This window comes from Eretmochelys imbricata, chromosome 2 (genome assembly GCF_965152235.1).
Source record: "Eretmochelys imbricata isolate rEreImb1 chromosome 2, rEreImb1.hap1, whole genome shotgun sequence".
NCBI classification, from domain to species: Eukaryota; Metazoa; Chordata; order Testudines; family Cheloniidae; genus Eretmochelys; species Eretmochelys imbricata.
The window spans coordinates 256,021,717-256,045,820 of NC_135573.1; the positions used below are offsets into that span (position 1 = coordinate 256,021,717).

Below are 24,104 nucleotides of genomic sequence, written 5' to 3' on the forward strand. Positions count from 1 at the left end.
ACATAGACCCAAACCCTTGGATCTTAAGAACAATGAAAAATCAATCAAGTTCTTAAAAGAAGAATTTTAATTAAAGAAAAGGTAAAAGAATCACCTCTGTAAAATCAGGATGGTAAATACCTTAAAGGGCAATCAGATTCAAAACATAGAGAATCCCTCTAGGCAAAACCTTAAGTTACAAAAAGACACCAAAACAGGAATATACATTCCATCCAGCACAGCTTATTTTACCAGCCACTAAACAAAAGGAAATCTAACGCATTTCTAGCTAGACTACTTACTAACTTAACAGGAGTTGTAAGGTTGCATTCCTGATCTGTTCCCAGAAAAAGCACCACACAGACAGACAAACCCTTTGTTCCCCCCTCCAGATTTGAAAGTATCTTGTCCCCTCATTGGTCATTTTGGGTCAGGTGCCAGCGAGGTTATCTTAGCTTCTTAACCCTTTACAGGTGAAAGGGTTTTGCCTCTGGCCAAGAGGGATTTTATAGCACTGTATACAGAAAGGTGGTTACTCTTTGCTTTATATTTAGGACAGCCCAAAAGGTAATATAATAAAAGTGGTAATTCAGAATCGGAAGGAGAAAAGCCACATTGTGTACACCAAAAAGAAAAGGAGTATTTGTGGCACCTTAGAGACTAACAAATTTATTTGAGCACCGAGACTGAAACCTCTTCCATGTCTCAAGGTAAGACTTTCTTGTGGATGGTTTTCTGCTGTTCACCAATGTTTTGCACTTCTGCAGTACAGTTCATCTCTAGGCTTAGCAAACATATCTTGAGATGGATCAGACTAAGACTGGAATGGAGAGTCCCGAGTCAGCAATTTGGGCATCAATGGCAAATGAAGTGATGGTTGAGACAAATTAGGTTGAGACATTAATAAGGTCTGGTAACTATATCTGTCTTGCACATGCTGGTGCTGTAAGAATGACTCTCACCTTGTCTTGCTTTATCTTTTTCAGCACCTTCAAAAGCAACACAAAGTAGGAGGGTAGGCATAAGCCAAATTCCCTGACCATGTTATGAGGAATTCATCCTCTAGAAAGCTGTGACCTAGAGTTCCCCTTAAACAGTACACAGATAGCAAATATTCTGTAAAACACTGAATGGTTCAGCTCTTATTCGTGATCCCACAGGAAATGTCTACTTTGTCTGCTGTAGTGTTCTATAGATCCAGTAAGTATATAGACAAAATGGTAATCTGATGTCTTATAAACCAAATCTCTAGCTTCCCTGCTTCTGTACATAGGGAGAAAGCTCTCATTCCTCACTGATGATTTATGTAAACTATGGTCGCCTTGTCATCTGTCACGATTCTGATCACATGATCCTAAAGATGAGCACCCCAGACTATTACAAAGGCATTTGTCACTATAGTCTGCATGGATAAGGTGAGTGGGAAAGAGTAAAACGTACTCCAACGCACACCTTGTTTGGATCCCTCCACCCACCAACTGAGCAAGTTGAGAATCCTCTAAGGAACTCACAGTGACCTATCTTGACTGTATTTTTGTGTATATAAGCACTCTTTAACCATATTTTAAGGCACTGAAGATGCAATATGGCATGAAGTGTTACAAACGTACATGTAGCCATAATGAGTCAACAAGTACTTGCTGTTTTGTGTGGACTCAAGTGCAGTTGGAAAATGAGGCTTGACTTTGTATCAAACCTGTCCCCTGATAAGTAGCTTCCGGCAGTTAACCTCGGGCAGTTTTGGAATCCAAGTTGGTTCTTATAAACTCAATGAGCTGAATGGGTATCAAAGTGGACTTTTCTTTGTTGAGTTTTAACCCTCGAGTCTTGAATATGGTTATAGTCTTGTTTATTGCTGACTGTACTTTGTCATAAGATCAACCTTGAGGAGCCAGTCATCTAGGTAAGGAGAAACTTGAACTCCTAAATATCTTAGGTAGGCTGCTACTAGTGATAGAACTTCCATGAAAACCCTGGGGGCAATCAAAAAGCCAAATGGAAGTACACAATGCTGAAAGTGATCATGGCCAATCACTTTGCTATAAGAAAATATTCATTCTGGAGGTCAAGGTGTGCAAACCAGTCACTTGGATCTACTGTTGTTGTTGCTGCTGCTGAGGTAACCATCCTGAATCTGTGTGTCTGGATGAAGGTGTTCAGTATTCTGAGATCCAAAATAGGTCTCCACCCTACCTTCTTGGACACTAAAGCATTTTGAGTAAAAAACCCTTCCCACATGGGGGAATAGAACTGGTTCTATATCTTCTAGTTGTAGAAGAGATTCTACCTCCTTTCTTAAAAAACTTCTTGTGAGAGGGGTCCCTGAAAAGGGACAGGAAAGTGGGTGGGGTGGAGGAATGGATTATTACTTCTAATGCCTATTTGTCTGATGTAAACTTTCCCATTAGTCTTCGTAAATGGAAAGATGGTCTCCAAATGGTGAAGTAGAAGGGTAATGCAGCTGTAAGTTCAAACAGTGAAGTGGTTCACAGCTCTCAACCAATGTGAAGTGAGGTAATATCTTTTATTGGACCAATTTCTGCTGGTGAGAGAGACAAGCTTTCAAGCTACACAGACCTTTTCCTCGGGTCATCACCTGCCTGAGGAAGAGCTCTGTGTAGCTTGAAAGCTTATCTCTCTCGCCAACAGAAGTTAGTACAATGAAAGATATTACCTCACCCACCTTGTCTCTCTAGTATCCTGGGACTGACACAGCTACAACACTGCATACAAAATGAGTGCTTGCCAGATGTGGAAGATTGTGTTGTTGCAGTTGCAGATGTGGAAGGTCTATTCTTCTGGAATTTAGATCTCTTTCTAGGTGGCTACGATGCCCTGTGATAGGCTGGAATTTGAACTAGATGAGATCTTTGGTATGTCTGTGACCTGCTGTATTTTCTTTTGCTAGCAGAAGTATAAATCCTGAATGAAGGAAGCATTGCCCTCAGATCTTTTAAAGAGTGTCACAGTCATGGTTTGAGGCCGAAGGGATCCATCAGATTACCTAGTCTGACTTCCTGTATATCACAGGCCACCAACGCCACGCAGTGCCCACAACCTAACGACCGAAATTAGACCGAAGTATTACTGCCCAAAGGAGACTAAACTACTATGTGCCACAAGCAGAAAATAGGAGGCACAAAGGCGCACTAATGCCTGAGGCCCCTGCAGTGGCAGGGAAATGATTAAGTGAGATATACCAAGTTAATGCTAGCAAATTACCATTACCCCACACTGCAGAGGAAGGTGAAAAACCCCTACGGCCACTGCCAATCTGACCTGGAGGAAAATTCCTTCCCGACTCCACGTATGGCAATCAATTAGACCCTGGGCATGTAAGCAAGAACCCACCAGGCACGCACCTGAGAGAGAGAATGCTCAGTGCAACCTCAGAGTCTTGGCACTCCCTTTCCAATGTCCCATCTTCAGCCGTGGCCATCCCTGATGCTTCAGAGGGAGGAGATAAACTAACATACAATGGAGAAATCCTTTCCTGCCTCCTGCAGGTGGAGAGGTTTGTCCATGGTATCACTAAGCAGTTTTGTCCCATATTCTATACAGTATTCTGGACCTCTTTTAGGATTCCAGAACATTGCAGCCACAATGCCCAGTTTATCACTAGTGCTGTTGCCATACAGCAGGACACTAACTGCCACATCCAATGAAGCTTGCAGTGATGCTTTGATGACCCTCCACAATAATTGCCTAAAACTCTCCTTTTTTTTACTAAGATATTCAATAAAAGATGTGAATTATTATGGTTGAGATAATTGTATTTAGCAATGATAGCTTGATAATTTGCCACTCTAAATTGCAGAGAAGCCAACAACAACAACAAAAAAACCCCTCTTTCAGCCTAATAAATTCAAACATTTTTGGTAGTTAGCATGAGATAGTCTTGGAGTGGTGTTGCTTATTGAGCTCATTCACAGCATCCATCACCAACGAATTCAGCATTGGGTGTGCAAATAGGTATTCTGTCTCTTTCACAGGCACATAACATTTTTTGTCTGCACTCTTGCACATTGGAGGTGCAGTCACTGCGGGATGCCACAATGTTTAGGTGGTTCAAGAAAGGCTTCATTCATTGGTGGAATTACTTTGTCTTAGGGCATGGTGTGGAGTATATCTACCAGCTGATGGTGCATTTCCTGAACCTCCTCCAATGAAAACTGTAAAATCTCAGCTACTCTCTTGAAACATCTGAAGTCATCTCAAAAGGCAGGAGGAGAAGGCATTCTTGTCTCATCAGACAAAGAGTAAGATATATTGGCTGCTGGCGGTGTTTCCTCATCTGGTCCCATCTCTTGCTCTTCAAAAAAACTTTTGCTGAGGAGATAGATGAGAAGGGTGTTGTGCTATAGCTGGTTTTCTCCTCTGATTCTCCCTATCTGGAGGTCTAGACACCCAAGGATAGTGCTCTCCAGCCATTAGGAAGAAACAGCATGTCAGCTAATGCAAGTGACAAGGAGCGAGAACACTGTGGGGAAAAGGATCTGAGTACTGTCAGGCTTTCTAAAATCAAAGAGTTAATTATCCAGGAACTCTATTCCTTTACAGTTATATAGAATTGTAACCCAGGAGGAAATTAATCCAACTGCGAACTGACCTTGTTGACATGTGGTACACCATTACATCTAGTACAAACAGGGGGAGACTATCCTTTGTTCAGAGTAATAATTGATATAAGGGATTGAAGGAAATGTTAATAAATTTAACTTTTCTCTTGCAACAACCATAATAATCTTGTTATGGATAGTTTTGGCTAGAAGGAGCCAGCTTTGAAAATTTAAAAGCGCATTGAGCACAAATATTGACATGAAATAAACTTGTAAAGCTAAAAGCTATACAGCAATTTAAAGTGGGCTCCCAGGCTTACCATCCTAGAGAAATTCAACCAAACACTAACAAATTCTCTCTGCCTATTTCACATATGTTTTCACTATTACTGAGATCTATGGATGAAAAGTGCTACACAAGTACTAGGTAATTATGTATTATTGAAGTATTTTTATCATTAAATACTTCGCAAATAGAGTGCCTTGGTGTTGAGTGCCTGAGTGTCTCAGGATTAGCTAGGAGAACAGGTTACTGTGGGCTATTCTTCTCACTTCCTAGTCATACTGAAATCAGCAGATCCTTACCTTCTGGAAAACAGTTATCAGGTTTCTTTAAGTATTCAGCTAGCTCAGGGATCTGTTTCAGAAGCTCCTCAGGATTTGTCAGATCCACTGTGCTGCCTTCAGAACAGCTGATGTCATCAAGTTGCTACACAATAAAAGACAATGCATCAATTTTCCCTTAATGCAGTCATTGTGCTTTAAAATAAACTGCATAAGTACATTGGTAAACAGTTATAATTAAGGGAAATATTCAAAAATATAAAATTTAGTTGGGTACTGTACTTATTAACAACATGGCAGTCCTGGAATGGCCTCTTGCTTTACAGTGTGTGTGATCCCCAAAAAATCTCCACATCAATTCAAACGGAAGACAAAGTTATATTTAAAAGGAACCAGATTAATCACTCTAGTAAAGCTCACAAATGGGAACGATTCCAATTTCTCTGCATTCAAGTACATGTGGTTTTCAAACATGGATAGGCTTTAAAACACTCTACTAGCTTGGGCTGAAAACAATTAAAACAGAGGACAACACATGAAAAAATAGAGAAGGCAAAAAGAGAAAATATAATTTTCATCAAAGGACTACTTTGTAGAGCTCTAAAACTTTCTGTTCAGAATGAAACTATGAAATGCCCATGGTAGTTTACATGAAATAGCATATGTAATCACATCATGTATTCTTCTCTAGCACAGACTTTCATCCTATTTCATTATATTTAGGATGTCACACCACTGGAGATGTGTGAATAACTCATAACTAATAATTTATTCAATTATTTTTACTGTTTCCAAATTGCATATATTCATTGTTCAAAATTACTCTCCAAAATATTTCTGTGAATAATCATTGGACTTTAGTTTATTTGTGAGCAATTCATTTAAAATATTCTGTGTTTGAAATTTGAGCTGTTTTGATTGGTCTCACAGGCCACATGGTATGTTTCCTTTCTCTGACCGAAGGAGCAATTTTCAAAGACGAATACTCATGATTACCTATACAACATTCACTTAAAGTTGTTCCAACTCAAAAAGAAAGAACACGCTGCACACACCAGAATTTTCTGGGACAATCTTTTAACACCTCTTTATTTCAATAATTCAGATTTAAAGAAAAATAAAGTAGGTAATGTTAATTTTATAGTGACCTTTTTAATAAAATTATTTCAGTAACTCAGGACTATTTCTCTTCCTATTAATGTTTTATATCAATACTTAGAAATACAGCATTGTGCCATTTGCATTCACTGAAATCCACTTACTCTACCCTTAATCAGTGAGACAGAATACTTCAAGATAAATACTACTAATGCAACTAAATTTAGTGATGTTATGATCCAATTGTGAACACTTATGTGGCTAAGATATCTGGGGACTCCCATAACTGGAGTTGCAGCTAGCAAGGGATGTGAAGGGTAACGAAAAGGGTTTCTACAAGTATGTTAGCAACAAGAAGGTGGTCAGGGAAAGTATGGGACCTTTACTGAATGGGGGAGGCAATCTAGTGACAGATGATGTGGAAAAAGCTGAAGTATTCAATGCTTTTTTTGCCTCGGTCTTCACAGACAACGTCAGCTCCCAGACTGCTATACTGGGCTGCACGGTATGGGGAGGAGGTGAGCAGCCCTCAATAGTGAAAGAACGGGTTAAGGACTATTTAGAAAAGCTGAACAGGCACAAGTGCCTGGGGCCAGATACAATGCACCCAAGGGTGCTGAGGGAGTTGGCTGATGTGATTGCAGAGCCATTGGCCGTTATCTCTGAAAACTCATGGTGATCGGGGGAGGTCCTGGATGATTGGAAAAAGGCAAATATAGTGCCCATCTTTAAAAAAGGGAAGAAGGAGAATTCAGGGAACTACAGACTGGTCAGCCTCACCTCAGTCCCCAAAAAAATCATGGAGCAGGTCCTCAAGGAATCCATTTTGAAGCACTTGGAGGAGAGGAAGGTGATCAGGAACAGTCAACATGGATTCACCAAGGGCAAGTCATGCCTGACCAACCTGATTGCCTTCTGTGATGAGATAACTGGCTCTGTGGATACGGGGAAAGTGGTGGACATGATATACCTTGACTTTAGCAAAGCTTTTGATATGGTCTCCTACAGTATTCTTGCCAGCAAGTTAAAGTAGTATGGATTGGGTGAATAGACTATAAGGTGGATAGAAAGCTGGCTAGATCTTCAGGCTCAATGGGTAGTGATCAATGGCTCGATGTCTAGTTGGTAGCAGGTATCAAGCAGAGTGCCCTATGGGTTGGTTCTGGGGCTGATTTTGTTCAACATCTTCATTAATGATCTGGATGATGGGATAGATTGCACCCTCAGCAAGTTTGTGGATGACATGAAGCTGGCGGGGGGGAGAGGTAGATATGCTGGAGGGTAGGGATAGGGTCCAGAGTGACCTAGACAAATTGGAGAACTGGGCCAAAAGAAATCTGATGAGGTTCAACAAGGACAAGTGCAGAGTCCTGCACTTAGGATGAAGAATCATATGCACACCTACAGGCTGGGACCGACTGGCTGAGCGGCAGTTCTGCAGAAAAGGACCTGGGGATTACAGTGGATGAGAAGCTGGATATGAGTCAACAGTGTGCCCTTGTTGCCAAGAAGGCTAAAGGCATATTAGGCTGCATTAGTAGGAGCATTGCCAGCAGATTAAGGGAAGTGATTATTCCCCTCTATTTGGCACTGGGGAGGCCAAATCTGGAGTATTGCATCCAGTTTTGGGCCCCCCACTACAGAAAGGATGGGGACAAATTGGAGAGAGTCCAGCAGAGGGCAATGAAAATGAATAGGGGGCTGGGGCACATGACTTATGAGGAGAGGCTGAAGGAACTGGGCTTATTTAGTCTGCAGAAAAGAAGAGTGGGGGGGGATTTGATAGCAGCTTTTAACTACCTGAAGGGGGGGGGGGAACACGTTCCAAAGAGGATTGAGCTATGCTGTTCTCAGAGATGACAGAACAAGGAGCAATGGTCTCAAGTTTCAGTGGGGGAGGTCTAGGTTGGATATTAGGAAAAACTATTTCACTAGGAGGCTAGTGAAGCACTGGAATGTGTTACCTAGGGAGGTGGTGGAATCTCCATCCTTAGAGGTTTTTAAGGCCTGGCTTGCCAAAGCAGTGGCTGGGATGATTTATTTGGTGTTGGTCCTGCTTTGAGCAGGTGGTTGGACTGGATGACCTCTTGAGGTCTCTTCCAACCCTAATCTTCTATGATCCTTTGGCTAGTAAATTAGAGAGTTCTTGTGCATTAACACAAAATAGGGTAATAAATACAAAATTTAAAGTACAAAATTATTTCTTGATTAATGATCTTTATAAATTCCGAAAAAATAAAACAGATATAAAGGAAATCAACCAATGTTCATGATTCCATGTTAGATATGAACACAGTGTTACCTCTTTTTGTAGTAGAGATGATGATCCAGCCTTCCATTGTTTACCTATGTTAAACTCATTTAAGTCTTCAGAGAAAATCGCAGATCCTTTACACCAAGCTCCTGATCTTTTACTTTGTTCTCCCCTCTGTCTCTGGTGGTTTTCCTGCTGAAGATAATCTTAGATGTGTTTATTTTATTTTCTCTTTTCTTTTTGGTGGCAGAGGGACGGCACACATAATTTTAAGGGAGAATGCTCCAAATGGAACATAAAGCACCTTGAACGGCTCATTTTCAGTATCTTTATTTTTACAGAAAGAAATAAAGGAGGGGAAAGTTTTCATCGGTGACCTAAAATAAATTAAGAAACCCACAGTTTAGCCAGGCCTGATCCAAAGCCTACTGATGTCAGTGGGAATCTTTGCATCTGGACTTAGCGAGAAACTCAGTATAACTATGTAGCAGCCTTCAGGACCAGAAGGGGAACATTTTAGAGTCATAGTCAGTCATGACTCCATAGGTAAAAGGGAACTGCAAAAATTCAGACAAACATAAAGAAATGTCATTCTATACACTATAATATAATAAGCATAAGTTGACAGAGCCATTCCTTTCTTAACCCATTAATCTTCTTCTAAAGATTATTTTCTGGGACATGTTGATAGGACAAAAAAGGAGGTGAGGCCTCCTTGTTAAAAATTCACAATTTGAGCCCTTGACATTATGTACTTTATCCAAGAAATAAATTTTCTCTCCACCAGGTTACTGATGCTGAACATAGATGAGAAAGTTACTCTCCTTGTGCAGTAACTGAGGTTCTTCAAGATGTGTGTCCCTGTGGGTGCTCCACTTCAGATGTCTGTGCGTCCTGGCACCGTTGATTGGAGATTTACGGTAGCAGTGTCTGTGTGTTCACAGTAGGCGTCTCGTGGTGCTGCATCTAGCATGCGCACAACCCAAGCCTTCCAGTTTCTTCTCTACCGCAGATTCCCAACTGCGAACTCTGAAGTAGAGGGGAGGAGAGCTTCTCTTCTTCTTCAAGTGCTGTCCCTGGAGGTGTTCCACTTCGGGTGACTGTAGAGCAGTGCCCCTCAGAAGGCAGGAGGGCCTTCGGGTTCATTTGAGTCACAGAAGTAAGTATGGTTAGGCCAACTATGGTGTCAGCCCTGGAGTCCGGAGTGATTGCATAGTGCTCAGTGAACGTGTGGACAGAAGCCCAAGTGGCCGCCCTACAAATCTCTAATATCGAAACATTGTTGTGGAACGCTATTGAGGTAGAAACCAATTGTATGGAATGCTCTCTGATGTGCGCAGGAGGGTCCATGTTCCAAATACGATAGCACTGTTGAATGCATGGGGAGATCCATTTAGACAATCTCTGAGTGGATATTGTGCAGCCTTTAGAACGCTCTGTAGTAGAAACAAACAGTCTAGGAGATTTTCGGGAAGGTTTGGTCCTTCCCAGGTAAAACACTAATGCATGCCTAACGTCCAATGTATGCAAAATGGCCACTGCTGGAGTGCTGTGAGGCTTGGGATAGAACATGGGAAGATGGATTGGTTGGTTCATATGGAAGGCTGATGTTACTTTTGGTAGGAATCTTGGGTGCGGATGTAGCATGACCTTATCTTTAGAGAATATTGTGTACAGAGGATTGATATGAGCTCCCCTATCTCACTCACCTATCTGGCGGAAGTAATAGCAACCAAAAATGCCACTTTCATGGACAAATGCAGCAGGGAGTAGGTGGCTAAGGGTTCCAATGGTGGTCTGGTGAGGCATTTCAATACCAGGCTGAGGTCCCAGGCCAGGGTAGGTTGACAAACTTCTGGGTAAATGTTCTGGAGACCCATTTAGTAATTGGGTGTGCGAAGATCGAGGTCCTGTCAATCTCATGATGGAATGCAGTAATGGCTGCAAGATGGACTTTGGTTGAGCTCATTGCTAAACCTGATCGATTCTGCTCCAGTAGGTATTCCAACACTAATGACAGTGGTGCTGTGGAGGCTGTCAAGTGTATTTCTTGACACCAGGAGGAGAATATCTTCCATTTTTTAAGGTAAGTATTACATGTGGTCATCTTCCTGCTGTTTAGTAGCACAAGTTTAACTTGTTCTGAGCAGGCTAGTTTGCCAGGATGGAACCATGCAGGAGCCATGTTTGTAGGTGGAGTTTCTCTCGATTCAGGGAAAGTGTGCGAGCATTGTTCTGAGACAGCAGGTCCAGATGATGAGGAAGAGCTCAAGGGGTGCATATCGCTATGCGCATCAGGTAAGGGTACCATGCTTGTCTGGGCCATGTCAGGACTATGAGGATAACCTTGGCCTTGTCTGTTCTTATGTTGTGTATCACATGTGATATCAGTGGAATTGGTGGGAAAGCATACATGAGGTGTGCATTCCATGTGATGAGAAAGCTGTCCCCCAGTGACCGGGGTCCCATTCCCGCTCTCAAGTGGAACGTTGCGCATTTGTGGTTCGTTGGGGATGTGAACAAGTCGATGAGGGGAAGGCCCACTGGTGGAAAATGGACAGCAAAACTCCCCCATTCATGGTCTTGAGAGAAGTACCTACTTAGTGTGTCTGCCATTGTATTCTGACAGCCGGGAAGGTATGAGGCAAAAATGTTTATGTTGTGGTATTTGCACCAGTTCCTCAGTTTCATGGCTTTGGTGCATACCAAGTGTGATCGAGCGCCTCCTTGGCGATTGATGTAAAACATGCATGCAATGTTGTCGATCATGATGTGCATGAATTTGTTCTTTATGTGATGTAGGAAATGTCTGCAGACATTGCGGACTGTGCTTAGCTCTAGTAGATTGATATGATGAGTCTCTAGGTAGGCTGTGCTTGCTGGGTACGTATACTGAGCTCAACCAGCCCTGTAGGCAGCACATATGTAGTCTTGCGTGTTGTACCACAAATGTTGTGGCCACCATGTGTCCTAGCAGTTGCTGGACAGTACAAGCTGGTATTTTGGTGCTGAACTGTACCTCTGAGATAAGGTTTGTCAGAGTTGTGAATCTGTTCAGGGGCAGAGATGCCTTGGCTTCTATGGCATCGAGATGTGCCCCAACAAAGTCCAGTTGTTGGACAGGGATTAGAGTGGATTTTCATTCATTTATCTCTACCTTAGATCCCTGAATTGTGTAATTGTCATCTGGATTGAGTACAGTACTTCTTGTTGAGTTGGGCCTTTGAAAAGACAATCGTCCTGGTAAGGGAAAATCTTTATTCCCTGTTTGCGTAGATGTGCTGCTACTACTGCTAGGTTTTTGGAGAAAACTCTTGGTGCCAGTACTCTGTACTGGAAGTGTTTGTGTCCTACTGTGAAATACAGGAATTTCCTGTGAGAAGGGTATATGGTAATATGAAAATAAGCATCTTGGAGGTCAAGGGCTGAAAACCAGTCCCGCTTTTGCAGCACTGGAAGTATCGTGCCCAGTGTCACCATCTTGAACTTCTGAGTGTGTACGAACTTGTTGAGTTTCCTGAGATCCAAGATAGGTCTCCATCCCCCACATTCTTCTTCTGGGTCAAGAAGTAGTATGCGCCTCCCCAAGAACACGAACACACAAAGAGTGTCTGCCCGAAATGGGCATTGCTTCATGGCAGGAGCCGCATTGCTTAAAGCCTGGGGAGCCAGACATCTGAATGGTTAACCGCCCCCAGTGTGGGGAGGATAAACTTAAACTTTGGGGGGTGGTTAGGGGTAATAAAAACTAACACTACACTAACTACACCTTTCTATATGACTAACTAATTACATTATTTTTTTTCCAACAGGTTTGGAAGAATGATGAACACTGCCCCAGGGCTCCGTCTTCAGCCGAGGACAGTTGAGAAGGAACTGCAGGGCTCGGGTTGTGTGTACGCTAGACGCGGCACCAATGGCACTGCACGACCTGCGAGGACACTGCTACCATAAATCTCAACAATTGACGTCGCCAGGATGCCCTGATACCTGAAGTGGAAGAGCCACAGGGACTCCAAGAGATAGAAAATTGACCAAACCTCTGGTAAGTTCTTCCAATGGGTAATTACCCTCACTTTTGAAAAATTACATTTTAGTTCTCTTTTGATTTTTTCTAAATTCACCTTCCTGCAGCTGGATCATGCTATGCCTTTGCCAGCTCCATTAAAGAGCCTGTAGTCTCAAACATCTTTTCCTGACTAGGCTTCTTACCTGTTTACTGTTCTCCATTTCTGTGAATGTACTTGGATTATCATCATCATCTTCATAGTCCTCACTATCAGATTCTGCCTCAGCAATCGGGACGCAGACAAACATGTTGGGGTTGGTGATAAAATCTTCAAGAATGCTAACTGAGCATTTTTCTCCATTTTTCTCAGTCACATTGTTACTGTGATTTTCTTTACACTTCTTCCCCTCTTTCCCAATCTCCACACATGTGTTCTCAGCAGCCAATTTAATTTTCTTTTTGGTGACTTTCTTTGGATGCCGGAGCTTTCCACAACAGTAATCCCATGTTGAGTGTTTCAGCAAGCGAAGTCCTTTGTGGATCCGAGCAAATGCAATCTGAAGGTTGTTCATCTCTGCATCATCTTCAGGTGCTTGAAGGTTGTCAGCATTGAAGGAGTTCAGCAGTAGTGCAATGAACAGATTGAGAACCTGAAAATAATTGAAGTGAAAAGAAAATCATGGCAATATAATTTTGAAATTTAAATAGGAGGCTTGAAGATTAGTCAGTTTCTAAACAATTTGTTCTTAATGCATCAACCTTAAGACAAAACAAAATTATGGTTCATAAAATTATTTTTCATAGAGCATGTTTAGATCTCAAAAGGGCATGTTTTCATGATCCTCCAAAAAATAAAAAACAAAAAACATTTTTGTGGCATAAAACTGACCCTTTCTGTAATACAGGCCTATGTATGAAAATCACACAATTTTACTGCAACATGTTTTAAAATGTTAATAATAGTAATGGTAAATTAATAATAAATTGTGGTCATGACTATATAGTGAAGACTGAGTGGAGTTTTGCTCTTCAAACAAGAATTTAATCTTTTTATATTTGTATGAAGAATACTCTGCATCTTCCCCAAAATTACAGCATTTACTCTTTGAGTATTGAGTGAATTGTCTGAGCATTTGCAAGTAAATCCATTAATATATGAGTTAAAATTACACAAAAAATGTAGCACTCTCTGTCAGCACTTCTTGTCTTAAATGTTTTCAATTCATGTATTATCTATCTATGCAAAACTTGGCAGAGATAAATCTTGAGTTTAAAAAGTCAAAACATGGAACGCCCAGGTACAGCACACAAAGAGCCTTACCTTGGCCCTGTGGTGATACGTGGAGGGGGAAAAAAGATTAAACAAATCTTACACGTCTTTTAAAATCACTTTAATCTAACCTGGGACAATAAGCATTAAAATACATCAATATTTTTATGGTTATTGCCTGGCATCACTATAGGAAAGAGTTAGGTTGTTTGGGTGCATTAACTGTGCATTTCCTTATCTTAATATGTTTAGATTTCCCTTAAGTTTATCCTGAATCCTGAATGTTCTGTTTATAAAGTTTGTTTTGGGGATGGTTGCAACATTCTTAAAATGTTTATTACCTTTAAAACACTGTTATGCACCCTTCTGCTTAACATATTGTTTGTCTGGGAATAAATTCTAATAGTATCAGCTGTGAAGGATGAGTTGATGAAGGAGGGAAGATTTTATGGCAGCTGGAAGGATGTTGGAGAGAAGGTGGTCCGGGAGACAGTGTCTCTGAGGGAACTGGGAAGAGTATGGAATTTGGAGACAATTCACCAAGTGCATATTGGGATCCACCAGGTGCTGCAGCTTATGAGGCCTAGCAACTGAAGAATGTTTAATGTTTGCCTCAGAGTCAGTCTCCTGGGAGCACTTCCAAGTGGAGTAAAAGAAATAAAAGTTGGTGTATCATTACGTTCCATCAATTCCTTGAGGGGGAGACAATTACAAAGTTACTGATATATATAATTATGGGGGCACAGTTCCTTTAGCTGGCCAGAATTGGCAAAAGGAAGCTGGAGATGATTTGTACAGTAGAACTATCATCCCCTGTATTAGGCTACGAGCACAGATTCAGCATAGTAAAGACTAGTAAGGGCCTGATTTTAGTCTCATGATGGTTTTCTTAAGGGAAACGCCATCAGACCTGAGTGGAATTGCTTCGGATTTGCATTGGGTCCAAAACCCACACTAAATAAATCTACCCCTTCCTTGGTGTTTAAACCCTTCGGGTGCTGGTTATCAAGTCCCCTGATGGACATTCTTTAGCTGAACAGAGCCCCCAGATTATTTATGATGCTTTGCTTTTGGACAGACTGTCATCCCCAGGTGGGTATCATACATCCCCTCACTCTGCTGCCACAAAAGATTTCTGACAACTGTAAGTTCCATCCAGGACTCCCTACAAGCTCTGTGGGAAGAAGATGCACTAATTAACATGTCCTTCACCCATCCTGATTCTCCTCTGCCCACATTTAGAGCTGTGCAGGTCAGCCATGAACCTCGCATCTCCAAGCAGACTTCCACCAGAGAGAGACTGGCAGCTCCCACAACCCAGATTCCACTGGTGGAACCCAAGTTACGCTGTCCACTTCCCTTTTCTCATTCCCAGGCTCCTATGTATTTCTGGCTTTACTGCACTAAGCTTCTCTAAAAAGAGATCACTGCCAGCTCCAATCTACTATTTTAAAATGTAAAATGAGAATTTTTGGTCATGATCCTCCTCGCACTTCCTCCAATGGAGTAACTCCTGACACTGGTGTAAGCAAAAGAAGCATCAGGTCTTGTACCCCCTTATGAGTCTTTTTTATATATATTAATTCTGCACTATGTTTGCAAATGTGGGAGTATGCGTGGGAGGATGCCATGTAAACATCCTAGGCTGATGTTTTTCATTCTCTCTGAATATCCTGGGTTTGTAATGCTTGTTTTGGGGATAAATTAAAACATATTTGTAATATTTGGGGCTCTTAAATTACTGATATGTACTTTCAAACTTACTTCCAGATTAAGGTTTTTATTATTCCCACACAAAATACAATGTTCACATCTTAATATTTGTTTAAAAACAAACAAACAAATGAGATTCCACTGATTCGCAGAAAGCCGACAAAAGTAATTCAAATTTTGGAAACGAAAATTTCATCTGAGAGTTAGTTTTCTCTCAGGAACTCTAGTTTTACGGTAGGGCAACAACACTAATTTTAGTGTATTTACCTCTGATTTAGCCTACTATAAGAAAGAGGAAAAGCAGATCCGATGTCTTGCATCTAAAGAGAACTAAATTATGAGCCTGCATTGAGCTATGTTCTGACAGAATCCTGATTTCAGTGGGTTCATGTGTGGGCCCAGGGATTGCCTGCAAATAATTCAGTAGAGAAACAAGTTCTTAAACAAAAAACAGGTTGTGATATATTCTCAAAAGGAGTTAGGTTCCTACTTTCTATTTAGGCGTCTAACTCCCATTGAAATCAATGGAAACTATTAAAAATAAAGTTAGGCTCCTAACTTCCATTATCTATCAGTAACTTCCACTGATTTCAACAGAAATTAGGAGCCTAAGTAGACAGTTGGAGCCTAACTCCTTTTGAGCATTCAGCCCTTCGTGATTATTTCCAAAGTCTTGAGATGAAAAAGAAAATTGTTGCTAGTAATTTTTTTCTGTTAGAAAATTGTTCCTCATTGGAATGAATACTGGTCTGTGAAAAGGTTCAGTGATGCAATATTGAAAAAGTGTCTTATTTTAAATATGAACATGAGTTCCACATGTGAAAGATAAATAGGGGATTTACTAGAGCACAATTGACATGGTGTGGCTCCTTTACCACCATCTGTAGGAGACCTACCATTCATAGAAAGACAAGTCAGTAGATTATGCAGTGTTTTGTAGCTGTGTTGGTCCCAGGATATTAGAGAGACAAGGTGGATGAGGTAATATCTTTTACTGGAACAACTTCTGTTGGTGAAAGAGACAAGCTTTTGAATTTACACAGATCTCTTCTTCACGTCTGCTGAATCCAGACCTGAGGAAGAGCTCTGTGTAAGCTCCAAAGCTTGTCTCTCTCACCAACAGAAGTTGGTCCAATAAAAAATATTACCTCACCTACCTTATCTCTATAAGTCAGTATATTGTATACTCTACAGGCAATAAAAAGAGAAACGTATCTGGAAACTCACCACTAGGTTTCCTATCACCATGGCCAGCAAGAAGACAATAAGGCATAATGGTTGCTCAGCTACCACCATACAATCCCACATGGTTTCAAGCCATTCTCCACACAGAATTCGGAATATAATAAGGAATGAGTGGAAAAAATCCATTGTATGCCAACGTGGCTTGCAATCCTTACTTATTTTATAGGCATGTTCTTTGTAGCTTTTACCGAAAAGTTGCATTCCTACTACAGCAAAAATAAAGACTATGATCACCAGAACCAGGGTAAGGTTACCCACGGCACCCACTGAGTTACCAATGATTTTAATAAGTGTATTCAAAGTCGTCCAGGACTTTGCCAGTTTGAAGACCCTCAGCTGTGTATAAACATAAAACATAGCATTAGACAACAGAAGATTAGATATTCTTCAGTTTGCACTGTTTAAAAATGGTTAAAAAAAACATTATGCAGACATTTCAAACTACTCAAACACTATGAAATGTAGGGTATTTTAAGTCAGTATATGATCTATGTAATATAGACTACTGATTTGTTTATATGTTATATCTTTGTCACCTTCTCTTCATCTGTGTGTCTTTTAGCACAATGATACCACAATCCTGGTTGTGGTCTTTCCACAATTCCATAACATAAATGTTTACCATACCACTAGTAGCAATTTATTAGCACCTTCCATTGTGAGTTTCTCAGGCAAGCAAGCTGTCGCATTTCCTTCTTCCTGCACTTTCACATCTTCTAGAATCAGAACTTAAGTTCCTGTTTATCATAATCTGTACTTTAGTTCCATTTTCAATAACCAAATATTTACATGCAAATGTCCTGAATTTTAGAGATGCTGAGCACCCACAATTCCCACTGACTTAAACAGGAGTCATAGCTGTTCAGCACCTCTGTAAATCAGGCCAAGGATCTATCTTAAGTTTTTATAGCATCCATCACCACAGTATCACAGACACTAAACAAGCAAGCCACATAAAGTATATGCTTAATTTTAAGCATGTGACTTCAATGGCTCTTCTTACATGCTTAAAATTAAGCACGTGCTTAAAATTAAGCATGTGCTTAAAGGACTTTGCTCGATTAGGGTCTACATGTTGACGCAGAAAGGTAATTACTTATCTGTAATTCTTGTTCTTTGTATTTATAGAAGTTATAACATCTCATGACACTTAGGATCTCTGCCTCTGGCAAATGTCAGCCTGTAATCTTTTAAAAAGTCATTCCTTGCCATTTTGAAAATAAAATGGTAAAAACAACAACATATAATTCTGAGCTGGTGAATAATGATCTATTACAACCACAGTACAATGTATTCAGAAAATAATAATAGGTAAGTAACTTTCTTCAAAGATAAATGTTATGATAGATCTCCAATCCTGATGAATAAAATTCTTATGGGATCTTTTTCAGAAATCCTAATTAATCAAAAAGAAAAAAATTACCACAAAGAAGAACCAGTAACAAGTATGACTGACAAGGTAGCAACAGTAGACTGGTACAGCAAAGGGGGAAATAAATAAATGGGAAAATGGGTGCCTATATAGTTTATATATAGATACAATACATCTCTGTTTGTGCATTGGGAGAAAGTAAGATACCTTCAAACAAATCACAAAATACCCGCTAAAATTCCAATTCAGGAAAGCACTTGAGCTGACACTTAAATCCATCCCTATTCAAGAAAGCACTTAAGCATGTGTTTAACTGACACACACATACTTAAGTGCTTTCTGGAATAGGGATGCCTTTCCTAAATTTGTGTTTAGGAGACATCCTAAAAACATTTAAATGAGGATGCCTGTTATATCCTCCTTTTGTCTACCCAATCCATCACACAGGCCTCAATCCTGCGAACAGTTACACACAAGAGTAACTCCAAGTCTCTTGATGTGTGTAAAGTTACATGATCGAGTGTTTGTAGGAGTGGGGCCTGAGGCCTAGATTCAGAAAAACATCCTCATTCTTTCATGTGGGCACTATAAAATAATAATCTTAGCCCGAGACTGTTCGGTTTATTTGAAAGGCTCACACATTTCTCTCTCTCAGGGTCAGATGCCTATATTTCAAAAGTTATATAGAGTTTTTGTCACATGATTTGCTTTTCTTTTCAGCCATTCCTTTAATTTTGACACGTTTTCTCCTCAGAAGCTGCTTGCTGTGATGGTCTCTTACAAGCAGAAGAACAACTTGCAAAAAGTACATCATGGGAGAAGGAACTAGTTGACAACACTAAATATTGTTGCTGGAGATGGTAAAGCAGTTGCTGTTGCAATAGTTAATATGAAGAACAGCAACTTTCCATTCCAAACTGAAATGAGGTAAGGATGGGGAAACATGCATTTTGAAGATTTCATGAACCTGAAACACTATTTCAGGGGTTTGTAGGATTTACCAGAAAAAATTGAGTTTGCAAACCATTTTCACTTTAAATTAAAAATCACACCTTTCCCAAGATTGTTTTGTTTTTTTAAAAAGTGTTTCTAACTAAAAAGAAGACTGTGACATAGTGTATGAATAGATAAACCAACCACCTCCCTAAAATCCAGGATAGCACAAGTGTATAGTGATTATACAGTATAAATATGTCTTTATTACATTTTTTCTCCTCCATTTCTTCTTTCTCAGTTTCTCTGAATTTGTTTTTCATTCTTTTCATTCTCTCCTCCAACATTAACTACATCTTAACTTTGGATATTTCTTGTACTCCTTTTATTCCATGTTTTTAAATCATCTCACAGTGAAATACAAATGCTATATTTGTTTGTCAAAGTTTTAAATGGGTTTGAAATTAGACAAAATGAGTTTCCAGTTCCTAATATGAGGGTGTAGAAATTGCACTGAATGAGGGAACTAAAATCCTCTCTATTGTATTCATGCAAAAAAAGTTTTATGAGACTGAATATATATGAGCCATTACCAGTTTGAAGGAACGTAAAACTAACAGGTTTCCTCGTTCTTTTCTTCCTTTACCTTTGGTGGGTAAACTCAGGTCAATTAAGCTTATAGTGACAATTAAGCTGTCAAAAATATTCCAGCGCTGCTGAAAATAGTAGTAGGGATCTAGAGCAATGATTTTCAAGACCATTTCTGCAGTAAAAATTCCAGTAAAGACCTATGATAAAAGAAACAGTAAGTCATGTCTGCCTAAAAGGTACTGTGAGCACATCTCTCTAGACCAGTGGTTCCCAAACTTGTTCCGCTGCTTGTGCAGGGAAAGCCCCTGGCGGGCTGGGCCAATTTGTTTACCTGCCGTGTCCACAGGTTTGGCCGATCGGGGCCGCGGTTCGCTGCTCCAGGCCAACGAGAGCTGCTGGAAGCGGCGGCCAGTACGTCCCTTGGCCCACAAATGTAGTAGCATAGATATAGGTACATCAGTAAAGTCTGAACAGCAAACCCTACTTTTATCATGTATATCATAACAGATTGTCAACAAAAATTCTAGCCTTGTCTGCTCATATTCTAAAGGATGTTTAGAACTACTGTGAAACAAGAGTAACATTTGGGAATCCCATATCCCAGAAATTAATAGACAGAGAATGAATAAATGAATCTTTTGTTCTTACCACCATTCTTTGTATCCTGGGTAGAAATACATATAAATTCATTCTTGATAGTGAATGTCAGAATTCACTTACCTTGTTGCCTACGTCAAGCATGAATTTTAAATTTCTTCTCATTTTATAGTGCTCTAGTGCCATGAAGATAGTATTCATCACGATGCAAAAAGTGATGGTGAGGTCAGTAAATGGATCCATTACTAAAATTGTCACCTTTTTCTTGATTCTCAACCACAGTGGACAACAGTCCCAAATAAGATATTTTAGGGCAAAGTCCTTCAAGCGGGCAGGGCATTTCTGTTGCGATTCTTCAAGTTACAAATGACAAAGAAAACAAAGCAATAACCAGGTAATTAGTGCTGTCCTATGTGACAAGAGAAGAACGGCAACTAATGAAAGCACAGAAAAATGAAACCCAAAACCCATCACATCTTCTTGAGCCTTTTTCCAATCATATCATTCATTTTCTATATACTCTCTCAGCACTCTCTCAGCCTTCCATTCTTTTTTTAAACAAACCCCAGATCAGTGAATTAATATTTAAACTCATTCTCTTCAGACAAGGCCTGATTCAAAATCCACTGAATTTCAATGGGCTTTTAATCAGAACCTTATTCATTTTAGGCATACATTCCTATTGTTTACAACACTGGAAAAATATGACTGGGGTGACACCTTGCTTTCTCATTCGCCAAGAAATATAAAAATTAAAACTACTTTTGTGCTTTCTCCCCCACTTGTATAGAATACATTTTGTGTGCAATATCACTAATAACCATGTTGAATGCAACAAACAGCTCAGTGATTGATTAGTGCCAAAGTGAAACAGTATTACAGTTACATTTTGATTAGGTCTAATTCACATGCACATGTAAACACTCCTGTATTTTGCAAAAGTTTCAGGTCACTTAAAGTCTAAATACCAGAGGCAAAACTCAGTACAAATACATAGGCAACATTTATTAAGTTCCAGACTGCCAGTAGATTTGGACAGGGTTATTGAAACTGTAAGTAAGGTTAACAGCTATCTTGGAGGATCTCATTGAGTGACGGAAAAAGAGGGGTACGATTTTTCCATCTGATGTATGGAATGCATTTGAGTAAAGGGATATAAGTTGCACTTTTTTTTAAAAAGTCTGGGTGTTAAATTACACCAAACAACTGCTAGCCTATTTTTCCATCATAAGCAGATGGAAGAACACTGTTGTATACATGGCTTACTCACTTTATGGGTATGCTGAAGAAAGATGAACATTGTCTTTCTAAAAAGAGAAGTGGCCACAAACAAATCTCACACACTTCAGGAGATATATAGATACAGTGCACATGGGTGGCAGCAAATACTGATGTGGGAACATTGCTTCTTGACAGACTTTGTAGGATGGCCGGGCACTAAATGCAATATATATTGTAATACAGATAATATACTGATATTGTGATATGTGCTGCTTGATGTTCAGGCATATGGGGTCACATTCAGATAATAGATTTGTCTCTGAATAAATTAGGTATCTGTTATAGATAAGGATATGATTTTTGTTAATTGACTATCTTACTGAATTTTCTGACTGTACGATAATCACACAGTGCGCTACCAAGATGTGCATCACTGAGAACATCGACAAGTACAGGGTAATTAATAACATACATGCAGCACTACTGGACTTGCTACACAGCAGCTTTCTGAGTGCATGTATATGTGTTGGGGGAGGGTAATCTATGTGAAATCTATATGTATACATTCTTTGACAGGGTAACAAGCTGTGTAGATGGGGGAAAGCAGTAGATGTGGTATATCATTACTTTAGTAAGGCTTTTGATACTGTCTCACATGATCTTCTCGTAAACAAACTAGGGAAATAAAACCTAGAAGGAGTTACCATAAGGTGGGTGCATAACTGGCTGGAAAACCATTCCCACAGAATAGTTATCAGTGGTACACAGTCAAGCTGAAAGGGCATATCGAGTGAAGGGATCAGTTCTGGGTTCAGTTCTGTTCAATATCTTCATCAATTATTTAGATAATGGCACAGAGAGTACACTTATCAAATTTGTGGACAATACCAAGCTGGGAGGGGTGGCAAGTGCTTTGGAGGACAGGATTAAAATTCAAAATGACCTGGACAAACTGGAGAAATGATCTGAAGTAAATAAGATAAAATTCAATAAGGACAAATGCAAAGTACTCCACTTAGGAAGGAACAACCAGTTGCACACATACAAAATGGGAAATGACTGCCTAGGAAGGACTACTGCAAAAAGGGATCTGGGGGTCATAGTGACTTCACAAGCGAAATACGAGTTGACAGTGTAACACTGTTGCAAAAAAGTAAACATCATTCTGGGATGTATTAGCAGGTGTGTTGTGAGGTTTGACATTAGGAAAAATTTCCTGTCAGGTTGGTTAAGCACTGGAATAAATTGCTTGGGGAGGTTGTGGAATCTCCATCATTGGAAATTTTAAAGAGCAAGTTAGACAAACACCTGTCAGGGATAGTCTAGATAATACTTAGTCCTGCCATGAGAGCAGGGGACTGGACTATATGATGTCTCGAGGTCCTTTCCAGTCCTATAATTCTATGATTTACTTTTAATTCCAAGAAGGGTATAGTAAATAATATTTTTAAAATAATTCCCCCCCCAAATAGATGATGGAGCCAAAAATGTTCATACATAGGAGCCTTGGCAGTGGGAGAAGAGGGGAGATAGGGCTTCCAACACTATATGGCCAACTCAATTGACAAAAAGTGGTCAGGACAAAAGGAAGGGTGGTGCACAGTTCTAATTGGTACAATATCATGGCATGGGGAATGGAAACCTGTCAAAAATACGAGATGAGGAAAGATATAGAATTATTATTACATATGTTCAAAACACAGCTCCCAATGAACGCAGTGGCAGCTATGTGTGCTCACTACTTCTGCAAATCAGAACCCAGGGTCTCAAGTCAGGCAGCCAGAAAGTAAGGAAAACACAATTAGTGAACACCTGTGAAAAGACTAGTTTAGGTGACTTGACTGACATCAGACAGGAACTCTGTGGCAGAAGCAGAGACAGAATATAATTCTTCAGAGTAGCAATCATGCAACCAGCAATAGTAGGTTGTTATCCTCTACGTGGCCTAGCACCAGAGATGGATGAGACATTTTGCCAATGGGTTTCAGAGACATTTGCTGACAGCAGAAGAATCTCGAGCTCCATGCCAGGCTCTGGTGGGGAATGTGCTCTAGACAGCACAAACTCTTCTGGCCATCCCTCACCCCCAAGGTTGACTCTTTCTGCTCTGTCATTCAGCAAGACAGTAAATTGACAGGAACTCTGGCTCCTCCTCCCAGCCCCATTGTCCTCACCTAGCCAATCCCATTCTTCACTTCAGAGACTTCTCATACCAATCCTAGTACACTCCAGTTCTTCCCCCAAACTCCGACTCCTTATTAGATGTCTCTCCCCTACCAGACCACCTCTTTCTCCCTCACTGGTTCCTAGTTTCATTTTCCTTGCCAAGCCAATCCTAATCTTCCCCACCATTGCCTTGTCTCCTCTCAGTCTTCCCAAACACATTGGCTCCCAGTATCACTTTCTCCATTTCCCTCCCCAGCTCCCAGTCTCTTCCCCGAACCAGTACCAATCTCCTTCCCACCCCAAAGGTCACCTCCTTTCCAATTTCAGGCCCATGCTTCAAAGCATATGGGTGGTAAAGCTTCTCAAAAGAAAGGTTGCCAGGATTTTTTAACATGGGCAAAACAACATATTTTTCCTAGCATGGTTCTTGGACATCGATAAACCCTTTTGGCTGAAATTTCCCAGAAATGATCAGCCTGAGGCACACACCCAGCATGTAAAATTTCAACCTGCATGGTTAAAGTTTGGCAAAG

The 24,104-nt window shown here is 40.3% G+C and overlaps 1 protein-coding gene across 1 annotated transcript in view; it reads right to left on the minus strand.

Annotated features, from left to right (window-relative positions):
• Nucleotides 1-24,104, minus strand: part of LOC144260770 (sodium channel protein type 5 subunit alpha-like) — a 98,652-nt gene that overhangs the window by 36,668 nt on the left and 37,880 nt on the right. The window contains 5 exon segments of the mRNA XM_077809505.1: nucleotides 5,124-5,247; nucleotides 12,667-13,113; nucleotides 16,674-17,027; nucleotides 19,590-19,784; nucleotides 20,308-20,546. Of these exon segments, the coding sequence (XP_077665631.1) occupies nucleotides 5,124-5,247; nucleotides 12,667-13,113; nucleotides 16,674-17,027; nucleotides 19,590-19,784; nucleotides 20,308-20,546 (1,359 nt within the window).